General features: G+C 46.9%; 1 protein-coding gene across 1 annotated transcript; it reads right to left on the minus strand.

Moving 5' to 3' along the window:
- Window positions 1–3,253: 3,253 nt before the first annotated feature.
- RTP4 (receptor transporter protein 4) lies at window positions 3,254–8,084 on the minus strand. Its single transcript, XM_028100968.2, has 2 exons — window positions 7,852–8,084; window positions 3,254–6,244 (listed from the first exon to the last, which is right to left on the minus strand). The coding sequence occupies exons 1-2, from the start codon at window positions 8,031–8,033 to the stop codon at window positions 5,233–5,235; spliced, it is 1,194 nt and encodes a 397-aa protein (XP_027956769.1). The 5' UTR covers window positions 8,034–8,084; the 3' UTR covers window positions 3,254–5,232.
- Between the last annotated feature and the right edge of the window lie 7,130 nt (window positions 8,085–15,214).

A 15,214-nucleotide genomic window follows, 5' to 3' on the forward strand; every position in this document is an offset into this window, starting at 1 on the left:
GTTAGCTCTCATGCCATGCAGTGTTTACATCAGTCCCCAGTAGGAGAAATATAATTTATAACACTTGTGTTCTGAAGCAAGGCCATGCCATCTGCATCAGAGAATTACATGCCATTCAAAAACCAACTCCTACAAGCCACTTGGCTGCATAAAGGTAAAACTCCCGATGGTGAGATACCAAAATATGATGGGGCCAGAGATGCCCATCATGACCTAGATTCTGAAAGGCCCATTTAGTCATATGCAGGCGCAGTATAATCCATCAGAATATGGAAGTGATGCATCCTGGGATTGAGCACAAGCCAGGGATAGAGAATACAAAGGAACTGGGTGAAGTCGTGGCCCAGCCCCCAGGTTGACCTCCACTGGTGCACTAGTGCCTCTCCTTCAGCTCACAGCTGATCACATGTTCAGGAGAGGCTGTTACTTAGGACCGGTCAACAGAGGAGGGAAAAGGCCACTCTTGGTTCACCAATGGTTTAGTTCAATTATGTGGTGAAAGCTGAAAATAGACAGTGATTAGTTACGATAAGGTCATACTGGAGTCCTTATAAAAGAAAGGGGCAATTTGGATACAGAAATGCACATGTGAAGAACACCACATGAAAGTGAAGGGCGAGGTCAAGGTGACAATCCTACAAGCCAAGGAACTCCAAACACGGCCAGCAAACCACCAGATCCTAGGTGAGAGCCTGGAACAGATTCTTTCTCACAGCCCTAGCAAACTAACACATCACATAATATCACATTAGATCAATGACCAAATTTGTAGCAAAAGAGTTACAGCAGAGGCGATAAGGGCATGAAATTTCCTGGTTTCATCAAATACAGCACCACCCAGAAGCTGCCAGCCTGACAGATCAATGACATAGCCTCTTAAAGAGACGGCTGGGGTGCCTCTTGGAGATGCTGCTTTGCAAAGGTGAGTCACCATCCACCAGAGTATAGTACACATCCTGAATCAATGACCACTATGTGTGTGGTCCCAGTAGGTAGAGTGTATGGGTCTGGAAATCAAGAGGTGGATGTAGGGGTGACCCTGTTTACCATCACTCACATTAAATCAGGTGCCATTTTCAAGGTGTCCCACCAACCACAACACAAGTCTCCTCAGGTCTGGCCATGCTGGGTGGGGACTGCTCCCACTAAGGAACACAGCAAGAACCCCATGACCAGCTATGGCTGGTCGTTTCACAGAACTTTTGCCAAGAGAACAGCAGGCAAGAAAGTGTCACTCTCCTGACCGTCGGAGGGAAATAGGACTCCTGTTACACAGTGGGGGCAGGAAGAATATATTTGGCACCCAAATGATCCACCGGGGTCTCTCAGTACTTTTCTGTCGACTTTTGACAGTGGGTGGACAAATGCAGATGCCACAGACTGAGAAAGACCTTTGTGACCAAGGGCCCATACCCCTCAAGGATGAAGGTCTGGATAACCCCACCGGGTAAGTCACCTGAACGGCAGAGGTGCCTGGGTAAGGGCAATAGAGATTGGGTAGTAAAGGGAGATAGTGAATATCTAGGTGCCACCCCAAGACAGATGCAGTGATGGGGCTCAGTTTGCCAGCTGAACATTTATACCAAGCAAGTGGATTGAAGCGGTGCAAAATATTGACTGAAGTGGAGGCTGTGGTCCATTGCCCAGATCCCTGCCTTCTGGACCAGGGCACTCATTCCCCCAGCTTTTGGGAGCATTGCCTGCTAAAGACTTGTAGTTGAGATCCCCCCAAGGACTCACCTCCAGCCAAAGATAGCTGCCTTACCTGAGGTTGCTGCAGAGAATCCATCTAATTTGTTTTGTGAATATTATACCTTCCCTTATCTCTCTGAGGCATAAATCATAGCTTTACTGTTGAAATATGTTTTGGTTCCTTTTCTTATCTTTGAATTATCTCTGTTTTCTTTGACTCTCCACTTTTTTTAATCTTTTTTTTTTTTTTTTTGCCTTCACATTTGGAGATATATCAAATATCTAATACCCCTTGGCAGTCTGTCCAAATTAGGTGTCTGACACCAAAGTGTTGACTAGAAGCTCTGTAGGGTTTTTGTATCTGGTGGATTCACCCTGGAGCCACTTCAGCTAGTCATTCCATTGGATGAAACGCCCTCCCCCCAACCACCCTTTTAAGTAGATATATATTGTTTTTTCTCTTAAGCTCATAAGTGTTCCCAAAGAGGACCCATCCACTCTCCTGTGTATTTGAGGAGTGGGTGGGTAAGATCGAAGGTTGGCATGGCTCTTAGTTTTCGTGGTAGGGTAAGGGAGTCCCAAGGGTCAGTGTGTAGACCTGAACGATCTTTCTAATTGCTGGGTGGCCTCTCTCCCTTCACATCGCCTAAGTCCCTTAGTCCAGAGTCCTCTAAGTCTTCAGAGAATAAACCTCCATTCTTCTCCCTGGAGCCCATTAAGAGTGGTCACCAGGCTACAGAGTAGTGGAGGAAAGAAACTTACTGTAAAGGCTTTCAGCCAGTCCTCCCACTTTAGCAGCCTCAACACCCACCTTCAGAGGCACTGCTGCCTGCAGTTTCTGAACTTCCTGAAATTGTGCCATATGAATTGCTTTGCACCTCAGTTTTCCCTTGCCTAATGTCTATTCCAGATCTCTCTACCCTGCTAAGTCAGTGATCTATCCCTAGTCGAGCAGTTTTCTGGCTTCTGCGCAGTCTCTTTACCCTTGTGTACTGGTGCCTTTTCTTCCCCCTTTCACTATCACTCAGTAAGGTTTCAAGGAAGCTCAGAGGGAAATGCATGTGTTCAATCCACTATGTTTCATTGGAAGACATTAACCTATTTTAGAGATAGAGAAACTGAGGCCCAGGGAAAGATAATGACTTGCCCCAGGTCCTACAACATAACCAGGCTAGAAATAAAGTGTCTAGTCCCCAGGCCAATGTTCTTTGTGAAGGAACCGAAAAGGTGTGAAAACAGGAGGGTGGTTTGGGGAGGAGGTACTGATAAAAGGAGCATGCTGGTGGGAGTGGCCTAAGAGAAAAAGAGATACTTTTATCCTTGGGTTTTCCGCGGACATTTCACTGTTTTCAAATTCCTTTAAGACCTTTACTGTCTGGGGTGCCTGGGTGACTCAGTCGTTAAGCGTCTGCCTTCGGCTCAGGTCATGATCTCGGGGTCCTGGGATCAAGCCCTGCATCGGGCTCCCTGCTCAGCGGGGAGCCTGCTTCTCCCTCTCCCACTCCCCCGCTTGTGTTCCTGCTCTCGCTGTCTCTCTCTGTCAAATAAATAAATGAAATCTTTAAAAAAAAAAAAAAAAGACCTTTACTGTCTGTAGGTACCACTCTCTGTGTTTACCACTATGCTATCTCAAGTCAGACTCCTCACTATTTCTATTCTCTACTCCATTCTTTCTAGAAATATATAATATTTTAAACATGTGATTCCACTCAAATTGCCCATCTCAAATGCTAGCAATGACTCTTCATTGCCTATGAGGTAAAAACCAATTCTCTAGTTATCTCAGTAATTTAAGCTTTTAGACTATTTGGGGAGAGGGGCTGATAGGAAGAGAGCAGATGACTTGACAACACAAGGGACAGTAAGTGTAGGTGACAGGGAGAAGAAATTAAAGATGGCTCTAAGGTGATCAGCTTGGGTGACTGAGTCAAATTAGGACTGGGAAGTCAGAGATGCCGATGAGCTTGGTTTTAAACATGGTGACTGTGGTTTGAGAGGCATGTAGAAATGGCTGGCAGGAGTGAAAATCGCAGCCATGCATCATACTATTTCAGGGTTGGCAAGCTCTTGCATGTTTCCTCATCCAGTGCTGGAAGAAGTGAAAGAACAGGAGAGCTCTGGGGGTCACCAAATCAAAGGAAGTCTCTTCTGGATGGGGGCACTCGGGCATAGACTTAAGTAGGGGAGAAGGAAGAATAAGAGGGGACCGGCATATCAATATTTCTTTTTTTTTAATATTTTATTTATTTATTTGAGAGAGCGAGAATGAGAGAGAGAGAGAGCACATGAGAGGGGGGAGGGTCAGAGGGAGAAGCAGACTCCCCGCCAAGCGGGGAGCCCGACGCGGGACTCAATCCCGGGACTCCAGGATCATGACCTGAGCTGAAGGCAGTCGCTCAACCAACGGAGCCACCCAGGCGCCCTATCAATATTTCTAATCTCTCTTTTTTGGTTAAAACTGAAGCATACCTAAAACATAATTGCCTGATCCTTGAGGTGATATTGATAGCTGTATTACTTTCCTATTTTAGTTGTAACAAGTCACCACAAATTTAGTGCCTTAAAACAACACAAATTTATTATCTTATAGGTCTGGGGGTCCAAAGTCGAAAATCAGTCTCACTGGGCTGAGGTCATGTGTCAGCAGAGCTGGTTCCTCCTGGAGGCTCTGAGGGGAAATCTGTTTCTTTGTTTTTATGAGCTTCTAGGACGTGTCTGCATTCCTTGGCTCATGGCCACTTCTTCCATCTTCCAAGCCCATCATTCCAAGCTCTGCTGTCACCATTAAATTTCCTTTTTCCCCACTTTGACACTCTTGTCTCCCTCCTATGAGGACCATTGTGATTACATTGGGTCCATCCTGATAATGTAGGATAAGGTCCTCATCTCAAGATCCTTAAATTGATCACATCTGTAAAGTCCTTTTTCCATGTAAATTAACATATGCACAGGTTCTGGGAAAGAGGGAATGGATATCTTTGGGGGGCCATTATTCTGCCTACCACAATAACTCTCTGTTAACACTCAGGACCCTCAGTTCTTGTGAAGATATGTCAAGATATACATAAAGAGAGAGAGAGAAATGAATGAGTGGATGAATGCATGAAGAGCTTTTAGTGATTCAACAAATATTTATTATTGGTCCATTTTCTTCTAGGTTATGTTTTAGACTATCTGCTAAGGAGATCTAGGAAACTAGATCTGGTGTTTATTCTTTCAAACGTGACCCTACTTGATCTCAAAGCATATTCTGTGTCATATTAAAATGGTAACCAGTTCTTGGGGTGCCTGGGTGGCTCAGTCATTAAGTGTCTGCCTTCGGCTCAGGTCATGATCCCAGGGTCCTGGGATCGAGCCCCGTATTGGGCTCCCTGCCCTGCGGGAGGCCTGCTTCTCCCTCTCCCACTCCCCCTGCTTGTGTTGCCTCTCTCGCTGTCTCTCTCTCTCTGTCAAATAAAATAAAATCTTTAAAAAATAAAAATAAATGGTAACCAGTTCATTGATTACCATGGAATTAAGACAGAAGAAAAGAAGATAAACTTATTTCCCTTTTTCTGCTTCTGAATATTTGCCTACAAAGACAAAGAACAAAACAATACAGATCCAGAAGTAGAAAAATATATCCAGGTCAAAGAATACATCTCGTTGCACTGAATGAGGGTATATGTGATGGGTGTTTGGAACGGAGTATCTGGATGAACGTCTCCAGGTAGCTTGAGTTCTACTGAGGATCACGAGGCCCCTAGCTGTCCTCCGTGTAAGCTGTAGGTGTGACCCTAGTGTAGAGGGGGCTGTTCTTCCTCTAGTCTGAGGGTATGACCCTATTGTAGACCTCGAGATTATCCTTGGCATGGTCCATGTGGCTTGTGAGAATGACTGCTGTGTAGACTGTTGGCGGGCCATCCTTAAAACCTCAGAGTATGTCCTCCAGGGTGTCTGTGGTGCTGTCTCCTGTGTGGGTTGTGAATTTTCCTGTGTGGCCTGCCTATCTGCCATTGGGGTGGGCGGTCTACTAGTCTCCCCTTTGGGCTGAGGCCCTGCTCCAGGAGCTTGGGTCTCAGCAGTGGTATGGCTGGACCCTGACTCCTTCAAGATATAGTTAGACCCACACTCCTGGTTTTGGCCAGACACGTCACCAATGTGACAAGAGGAACTCCTAATATCCATAAAGGAGGATGGGGATATTGATGGCTCTGTCACGTTGCTTCGTGACCTCCATAAACAGCAGCCCAGGGTGCATGCTTCACAATTTTTTGTGTCATGGGACCCATCCAAAGGCACCTCCCGGACGATTGGTAGCTCCGGAAACTTCCTAAAGCCGTTCCCGTAGAATTTCTCCAGAATACGCCATACCACGTTTTTCAGAATTCGCATGGCACTCTCTGGGGAGAACTCAGGATTCTCAAATCGAGACCAGGAACACTTCTGGCACCTCTGAGCAAAGAGCCGCATAATCACCTGGCCCTGGGACTTCTGGGGCTCCAGGTGCATGTGACAGAGTATATGCACTTGCGCGGAAGCCCAATTTCGCTGGCATGAGGAACACTGGAACCTGCAGACAGAAGGAAGAAGGCTGTTGTGCCTTCAGGTGATTGTTGACCTGAAGGAGGTGGGCCTGGTCTTGGTCTCTAAGATTTCTTCCAATATGAGAAGGTGCATATGATATTAACAAATTGCCAAATAAGAATGAGAGGGATTGTGTTTTTTAATAAAGCCTTTTCCTGTAACCCGCTGAGCTTCTACCCTACGTGGTCCCAAGTTTGCCTCTTTGCTACTAAAACATCTCTGGATGTCTCAGAGGGAAAAGTAGTTCTGCCATCTGCCAGCAAAATTCGGTCCTCCTCATGATCGTAGAAAACGTATAAAGCAACTACTTTGTGGGGGGCACTGTAAGAGGGGCTGCAATATTATCCCACTTCATCTTTAAAGCTCCCCTCTGAGGGAGGCATTATTGAGCCCAATGTCAAGAGAAGGAAACTGAGTCATAAAGGGATACCCAGCTTGTTTTTAAATATATATATTTAAAACCATTATCTTATGGGAATGTAGATGAAGGAACCCTTACTCCGCCTAGGAAGACCAGGGAATGCTTTAAGGAGGGGGTGGCACTTGAGTTGGTCCTTGAAGGATGAGTACAGGGGAGGGAGGAAAGGGCCTGCCCAACAGGCATAATATCATGATAAGGGAACAGAAGTCTGAAAATGCATGGGCATGGTTTGTAATCCATAAGGATGGAGCAGAGGACAGATGGAGTCAGGGTGGGGCAGAGAGGGCTGCAGGACAACAGGGGAAGTGTGCTGCATAAAAGGAGACCTGGCTGCCCAGGTCAACATTTCTCCCTGCCCCCGCTACCCCGCCCCGACCCAGGCAAGGAAATTGCTCCCTGCAGTATGCAGGCTCTCTGGGGGTGAAGAGGGGAGATGACATATATAGGGGAGGGGCATTACTTACGGACTCCAGGAACTAGGTTTTAGATATCTTTCTTGCTGCACCATTCCCTCTATTATCCTCAGGCCTTCAGCAAAGTCATGTTCAAAGTGATTTGTGTGGGGACGCCTGGGTGGCTCAGTCAGTTGGGCGTCTGCCTTCAGCTCAGGTCATGATCCCGGGGTCCTGGGATCGAGCCCCGCATCGGGCTCCCTGCTCAGTGGGGAGCCTGCTTCTCCCTCTCCCACTCCCCCTGCTTGTGCTTGCTCTCTCTCTCTGACAAATAAATAAATAAATCTTATAAAAAAAAAGTGATTGTGTGGCCTCCCTCTATTCTTGGGGCTTTAAGGAAGGCCCTGGTCCCAGGCTGGTGCTTGGGCCAGGAGGGCTGCTGCAGCCTGGGGAAGTCAGGACTGAGGGCAGAAATAGCAGAAGTCTCTAGATAGAGGCAGTCTGGAACAGGAGGTGGTGAGAGAATGGGAGGGCAGATGTGTGCAATATGGAAGCATTCCTTGAGAACCTCCAGAAATATTTAGGGAGGAAACCTAGCAAAAAAAGAAACTTCTTTCTGTGTTATGGCTAAGCAAAATGGAAAGAGCACCATGACCACGAAAGAATGGAGATCCTGGAGACACTGGTTCCTTTAACAAGCTCTCAAAGGAATCAGTCAGTCGCTGCTAAACTGACCCCCTTTGCCAGAGAAAGTCCGCTGAGAAGCCAACTCTCACTCACCTGCCAAATCCTTTCTGCTGGTACTGCTTCCAGCCTTCGGCAAGGCAGTCCGGCTCCAGTTTCTCATCCAGCTTCAGGGTCCATCTGGCCCGGGGTTTCTCCTGCTGCATCAGCTCTTGAAATGTCTGCTCCCAGGTCTGGACGTCTAAAACTGTTTTTCCCCCCTGAGGCTGGGAAGCCATGCCTAGTGAGTAACTCAGTCTTAGTCAGCCACCAGCAAGAGGCATAAGAAAAAAAAAAAAAAAAGCAAAAAACACATGAGTTTCGGTTTCTCAGTCTGGAATGCGTCAGCTAGCTTATCTTTCGTTTCAGACTGTGGAGTGCACAGAACAGGTCTTTGTTTTGAAGACAGAGGGCAGCAGAGTTTTGCCTGTTTCTGAACAGGCCTCTGAGAGATATTTGAGTACAGAGCTCTGTTCGAGATTCTGGAGGCACCGATAAGTGACTTGGGTATTTTATTTTTCTCTTATTGGTACACCAGGCAATGCCCTGTGCTCGGTGCTGGGGTAAATGCCGCTAAGAAGCCGTTTCTCCCCGCAGCAATGCTCACACTCTCATGCAGACACAGGAAGGTAGCTGGGGGAGCTTGTGTCCCATGCTGGTCTCATGCACCCAGTGACCCCTCCCTACATCCCCTGGAGGGATTATTCCTGGTCTTCTTCAGGGGATGACACAGACTTGTGCTTGCTACCTTGCCCAAAGCCACACAGCCATTGAGCAGTGTAGGCAGCGAGACTTGAACCCAGGCCTGGGGGCTCCAAAACCTGTGATGTCTTTACCCACCTCCGTCCCTGAGAAGACGCTGAGGATGGTATTTCAGGTTCTAGGCTGGCACCCGGGAGCCAGGGCGGGAGGAAGCATCTTGAAACCTGACCCGGTGCTTTGGTCTAGTGAGCTCTCCTAGGTCCTGGGACAGGACACCAAGTTAAACGAAAGGGTTATTTAATTCTGCCACTTGCCATGTAAATTATCTTGCAGGGTGGGACGCAAGCAGGTGTGGGAGCCATCTTTTCGGGATAGGATAGAGAGAATTCCCACTCAGGGGGTGAGGGACTGGAGCTAGAGGACCTTTAAGTCACTTCTAACTTAGAGTCTGAGATTCTAGAAGGTGAGCTCTGTCCCTCTGGAGTCTAAACTCAACTGGGGGAGATGAGACAAGCAGGACCTTATGTCCTTGGAAGCCCCACTAGGGTTACCGTGTCCCAGACAGGAGCAGCCTAAGCCTTCTCAGACTTTCTAGACTTTCACATGCTCCCCTTCTTCCCTCCCTCCCAGGATGTTCTGTTTTATACAAATGTTCTGCTTTTATAACTTTGTAACATCGAGGGCACCTATGTCTACACAGACAATGTAGGAAACTCTTGTGTATCTAGATAATTATAGGAACTTGGAATTGAACCCACAGGATATAAGAAAAACCTGGAAAGCCCTTAGGAATAAACTTTTTCTCTTCATGGCAGTCGTCCACTTGATAATGTATTTCCATATTTACTCTAGCTTGGGGGGTGGAAGGGGCTGGAGGGATTTGGTTTGGTTAAAGGAGAGAAATAAGAAACAAGAAATGTAGTACCAGAGCGCCTGCATGGCTCAGTTGGTTAAGCCTCCGACTCTTGATTTCAGCTCAGGTCTTGAGCTCGGGGTCATGAGTTCAAGCCCCATGCTGGACTCCACGCTGGGCATGGAGCCTACTTAAAATTTAAGAGAAAGAAAGAAGGAAAGAAAGAAAAAGAAATGTAGTCTCGCTAACATAGCAATAATTTTACTTATACTTTTAAACATCTCTTCGACTAGCAGAAACTCTATACGCAGTTGCAGAACAGATGCAGAAAATGTTTAAGGTGGTTGATCTGGGGAACAATGAGGCTGGATGACCCTAACCTAAGTCCATTTCCCTGCCTTGGGGATTCACAATAAAGAAAAATGCATACTAGGATTGGAGTGCCCGCTGTAGGTTGGTGATGCCAGACACCTCTTCACCTCCCGGACCCGAGGATGACCTGTCCAATAAGTGGCAGAGCCAGGACTTCAACTTCTCTGAGGCCACGCTAAATCCCATGAAAGGCTTATGTAAAGAAGGAATGGGTTACTAATGGTAGAAGAACAGGCAGAAGGCAGAAGGAGCAATTCGGGGGAATCCGAGTGGGGGTCTTCATGCTACTCCTCTCACCATTGTGCTCTCTGGGCTGGGGCTCCTGGGCATATTCCAGGAAGGATTACTGCTCCACTCAGGACTGCTTCTCAGCAAAAGCTAAAGAATGGCGGGACTAGGGCCCAACCCGGGTGGGCTGGCTCTGCTCTAGGCTCTGAGCTAAAAGGGTACGCTGAGAAAAGTGAGACAGGGAAGGCGAAGGTAGATGCTTCTTCTGGAGCCTGGAGGGGAGGAAAGGGGTTAAGATCACATTGTCCCAGGGGCGTCTGGGTGGCTCAGGTGGTTAAGCGTCTGCCTTCGGCTCAGGTCATGATCCCGGGGGCCTGGGATCGAGCCCCGTGTTGGGCTCCCTGCTCAGAGGGGAGTCTGCTTGTCCCTCTGCCTCTGCCTCCTCCCTCCCCCGCTGCCCCACGCTCATGCTCTGTCTCTGTCTCTCTCTGTCTCTCTCTCTCAAATAAGTAAAATCTTAAAAAAAAAAAAAAAAAGATCACATCGTCCCAGAATGTAATGGGAGGGGCAGGTTCTCCTCACCATTGCCCCTACACTGCACATTATAGATACTCACAACTACCCACAACAGAAAGCAGAATAAGAGAGTTGTCTTTAAAAGGGCAAATAACACATCTATTAAACACATATAATCTGCTCGCCCTTATTCTCAGGCTAGCAAGAAAGATCTATGAAGAAGCTTCTACCTTCCCCTTCCCTGTCTCACTTTTCTCAGCGTACCCTTTTAGCTCAGAGCCTAGAGCAGAGCCAGCCCACCCGGGTTGGGCCCTAGTCCCGCCATTCTTTAGCTTGGCGGCCTGGGGAAGCCCCTTCACCGCTCTGTACCTAGGTTTCTCCATCTAAAATGTGGCGATAATGGGGCGCCTGGGTGGCTCAGTCGGTTAAGCGACTGCCTTCGGCTCAGGTCATGATCCTGGAGTCCCGGGATCGAGTCCCACATCGGATTCCCTGCTCGGCGGGGAGTCTGCTTCTCCCTCTGACCCTCTTCCCTCTCGTGCTCTCTATCTCTCATTCTCTCTCTCTCAAATAAATAAATAAAATCTTTTTAAAAAATAATAAATAAATAAATAAAATGTGGCGATAATAATACCACCTTACTCCCCAGGGCTATTCTGAGGATTGAATGAGTTTAAAAATGGTTATCAGCACTTGGCAAGCAAATAGAAGTGTTCATTACCTGTTGTCGCTGCATTGCACATTTCTTTGTTAAGTTACCATAAAGCCTTTCTTTTTTTAATTTAATTTAATGTTATTATGTTATGTTAATCACCATACATTACATCATTAGTTTTTGAGGTAGTGTTCCATGATTCTTTGTTTGCATATGACACCCAGTGCTCCACGCAGAACGTGCCCTCCTTAATACCCATCACCAGGCTAACCCATCCCCCCACCACCCTCCCCTCTAGAACCCTCAGTTTGTTTTTCAGAGTCCATCGTCTCTCATGTTTCATCTCCCCCTCCGATTTCCCCCCCTTCATTCTTCCCCTCCTGCTATCTTCTTCTTTTTTCTTTTTTTTCCCTTAACATATATTGCATTATTTGTTTCAGAGGTACAGATCTGTGATTCAACAGTCTTGCACAATTCACAGCGCTCGCCATAGCACATACCCTCCCCAATGTCTATCACCCAGCCACCCCATCCCTCCCACACCCCGCCACTCCAGCAACCCTCAGTTTGTTTCCTGAGATTAAGAATTCCTTGTATCAGTGAGGTCATATGATACATGTCTTTCTCTGATTGACTTATTTCGCTCAGCATAATACCCTCTAGTTCCATCCACATCATTGCAAATGGCAAGATTTTGGAATTTTTTGATGGCTGCATAATATTCCATTGTATGTATACACCGCATCTTCTTTATCCATTCATCTGTTGATGGACATCTTGGCTTAAATAAAGCCTTTCTTAAACACGTTGGGAATACAACAAAATAAAACTATATATAGGTAGTAGTACAGGTGAAAAAAACCTACAAATAAGTGTGCATATCAGGCCTCAGAGAACACAATAGTCACTTAAGAATTCAGACTGGGCAGAGACATACATTCCTATCACTGTACATTCTCAGATATACAGATACATTCTTAGATATTCCAGATATACCCTCATTCCCATCATCCTACTGTTACGTAGCCCCCGGCCCCGCTCTGTGCACCTCCCCGGGCCGGGCCATGGCTCCCCCAGGACTCACATCCAGTCCCCATCTCAAGAGCCAGCTACCTGTAAAAAGTGAGCTCAGAAGCGAAACAGTAGGAAGGCCAGAGCCAGCTGCGGCTCAGGCCCAGGGCTATGCCTGTTGAGAACTCCATTCCAGAGAGCAAAGATCACGCCAAAGGGACAAAAAATAAATAAATAAGCCAGAGGAACTGGGTAAAGTCAGAAGACTTGGAACAAAAACTCACATGTTTTAAAGGAAGCAGCTGGTTTCAAAATTTCCGTGAAAATGTGCTTGGCTTCAGGCCCCACGCAGTCCATGTGGGATGCTGGGGTTTGCCCAGCCATTTGGATATTTGGGGTAGAAAGACCCTCAGTGAGCATGAATGAGGCTGAGCCCCAGAGAGGAGGGTGACCAACCCCAGGCCACCCAGCAGCCCCTACAAATAGAGCGCTTGACACTACTTTCCGTCTTTCAGTACAGGCAGCCTTAAAACCAGGGTCACAACTATGCAGGCTCTGTTGCAAGGCTGTGGTGAAGATGTGTTAAAGCAGGGTCTTTAAGCCCCTCACCCCTCCACCCCCTACTGCAGACCAGTTCACTGGCTTTTCTGCTCTCCCAGACTCACTTTACCCAACCAACTGTTCCCGCCCCCGGGATCACTTCTTACATTAACCACCTGTGTACCAAGTTCCTGCCTCAGGCTGTGCTTTCTGAACCCCAGCCAAGACAAGAGCAACTTAATTAATTTTTCTTTACTTCTTTCTCTGTGTACAAAGGCATTTTCTGATCTGACACACCGGGAGCCAAGAAGTCATCACTGCCGTCCTCACAAGGAAAAAACCTGAACAAAATGAAAATTAACAACTCTTCTTAGATCCATCAGAGAAATGGGGTTACAGGGCAAACTGCTGCCCTGAAAACTGGAGAGACAGATGGATGGACACAGAGAATCACAGCTTACCAAGCCAACAGCCCAGGAGCGGAAGCCGCCCCCGCTGGAACCAGCAGGAATCCTTGAAACTGTCATTGGCCAGTTGCTGGAGGCTCAATGAAGACTAGCTTAAGCATTGAAAATCCAGGAGGCCCAGTCTTAGGGGAGATACCCATACTTCCGTGAACTCTACCTCCAGGAACCCTACCAGGGTCTCAGTATAAAGGTGGAGAAAATTCTTTTGCTTCCAGCAGGGGAAGAAGAAAAATAACCACTTTTTAAAGATACCCAGAACTCTGTTCTTAATAAGTTCTTGCCCCAAGGAAAACTATTTCACCAGAGCATAACATACCTGGGTTTCAGCCTAACTGACCTGGGGGGTGGGGTGGGAAATACCCAATGCCAACCCCTGCTGGCCTCCACCGTGCACATGGGAATGACCCCACTCCTTCCCACGTGTGACCTCCGTTCTGTCTGGTATAAGGACAAGATCTACGAAGCTTGCAGTGACAAGAGAGGAGAGCGGGCATAAGCTCAATGGGGCAAAGCTACCCCTGTGCTGTTCTCTGGGAGAGGAGCCAGGTCCCACATAGCGCAGACTCATCCCCTTCTCAGCTCATAATATCTGGGGGAGAAATAAAGAATTCAGTCAGTCATCAATATTTCCAAACACACACTAGAATCATTCACCCACCAAGCTGTGGAAGAGATTTTATTTATTTATTTTTTTCTTAAAGATTTTATTTATTTATTTGACAGAGAGAGACACAGTGAGAGAGGGAACACAAGCAGGGAGAGTGGGAGAGGGAGAAGCAGGCTTCCCGCGGAGCAGAGAGCCCAATGCGGGGCTCGATCCCAGGACCCTGGGATCATGACCTGAGCCGAAGGCAGCCGCTTAAGGACTGAGCTGCCCAGGCGCCCCCGGGGAAGAGATTTTAAAGGTCCTCTAAGCCCCATTCTTTCCCGGCTCACTTTGTAATGGTTAACATCTGAATCATAAGTAAAAATTTAGATATAATTCTCGGACTGACTGGGGGGGGGGGTGGTTTAGGCTTCAAATAAGAAGACAAGGGTATACATTCCAGCTCCAAGACTTACTGAGTTGCTTAAGCTCCTTGAACCTCAATGTCCTCATCTGTGAAATGGGAATAATATTCAGCCCACTTTATTTATGAGGTATGCACTAATATGATATAAATATGAACCATAACTACAAAATATCAGATAGTATTATTTCAAAAGAGAAGACTATATAGGGGCTTGAAATAGTTGCATTTGGATGTACTAGAGCATTTGAACTCAATAATTCAAGAGTAAAGAAAAGACAGGGACCCACTTATGAAAAGAAAAGAGATATTTAGACCAAGAACTTAGAAAGTGTCTGTGTCTGTGTGTTGCGGAGAAGAAAAGCAGAAGATTAAAATGAATAATTAAATTTTAGAGCATTTCATCTGCTAGAATGTACCTTTATCCCCAGAACTATGTTGTCCCTCTGGTAACCCAATGGCTTTGGGACTCTTAATAAGTAATGTTTCAGAATGGGTACACTTACTGGCACTTTATAAAATACAGATGCCCAGGCTTACCTCTGGATATTCTGAATCGGCAGATCTAGCGGTGGAGAGGGCATGTATTTTTTTAAAAGTTCCAAGAATGAAACTGAAATACACTCTTGCATAAAAAATCACTATACATTCAAAATCTGAGGCTCAGGCAGTCTGAGCCACTCGCCAAGAGCTCACATTCCGAGTGGTATCGACAGCAGGTGAAGCCAGGTGCTTTATTTATTTATTTATTTATTTAAAGATTTTATTTATTTATTTGAGAGAAAGAGAGCATGAGAGGGGGTTGGGTCAGAGGGAGAAGCAGACTCCCTGCCGAGCAGGGAGCCCGATCCGCGACTCGATCCCGGGACTCCAGGATCATGACCTGAGCCGAAGGCAGTCGCTTAACCAACTGAGCCACCCAGGCACCTGAAGCCAGGTGCTTTAAGTCCCACTTGTGTATGTTTCCCTCCACTGTGTGATTCAGGAAGGCAAGGTCAGCCTCGATTAGTCCCATTGTTATGGTGGAGTTGCCCTGGCACCAGAAAGCAGCTTCCTTTCTGATGGA

Source organism: Eumetopias jubatus, unplaced genomic scaffold, assembly GCF_037043125.1.
Source record: "Eumetopias jubatus isolate StellerSeaLion01/CBP00866 unplaced genomic scaffold, mEumJub1_p1.0 scaffold_1, whole genome shotgun sequence".
NCBI classification, from domain to species: domain Eukaryota; kingdom Metazoa; phylum Chordata; class Mammalia; order Carnivora; family Otariidae; genus Eumetopias; species Eumetopias jubatus.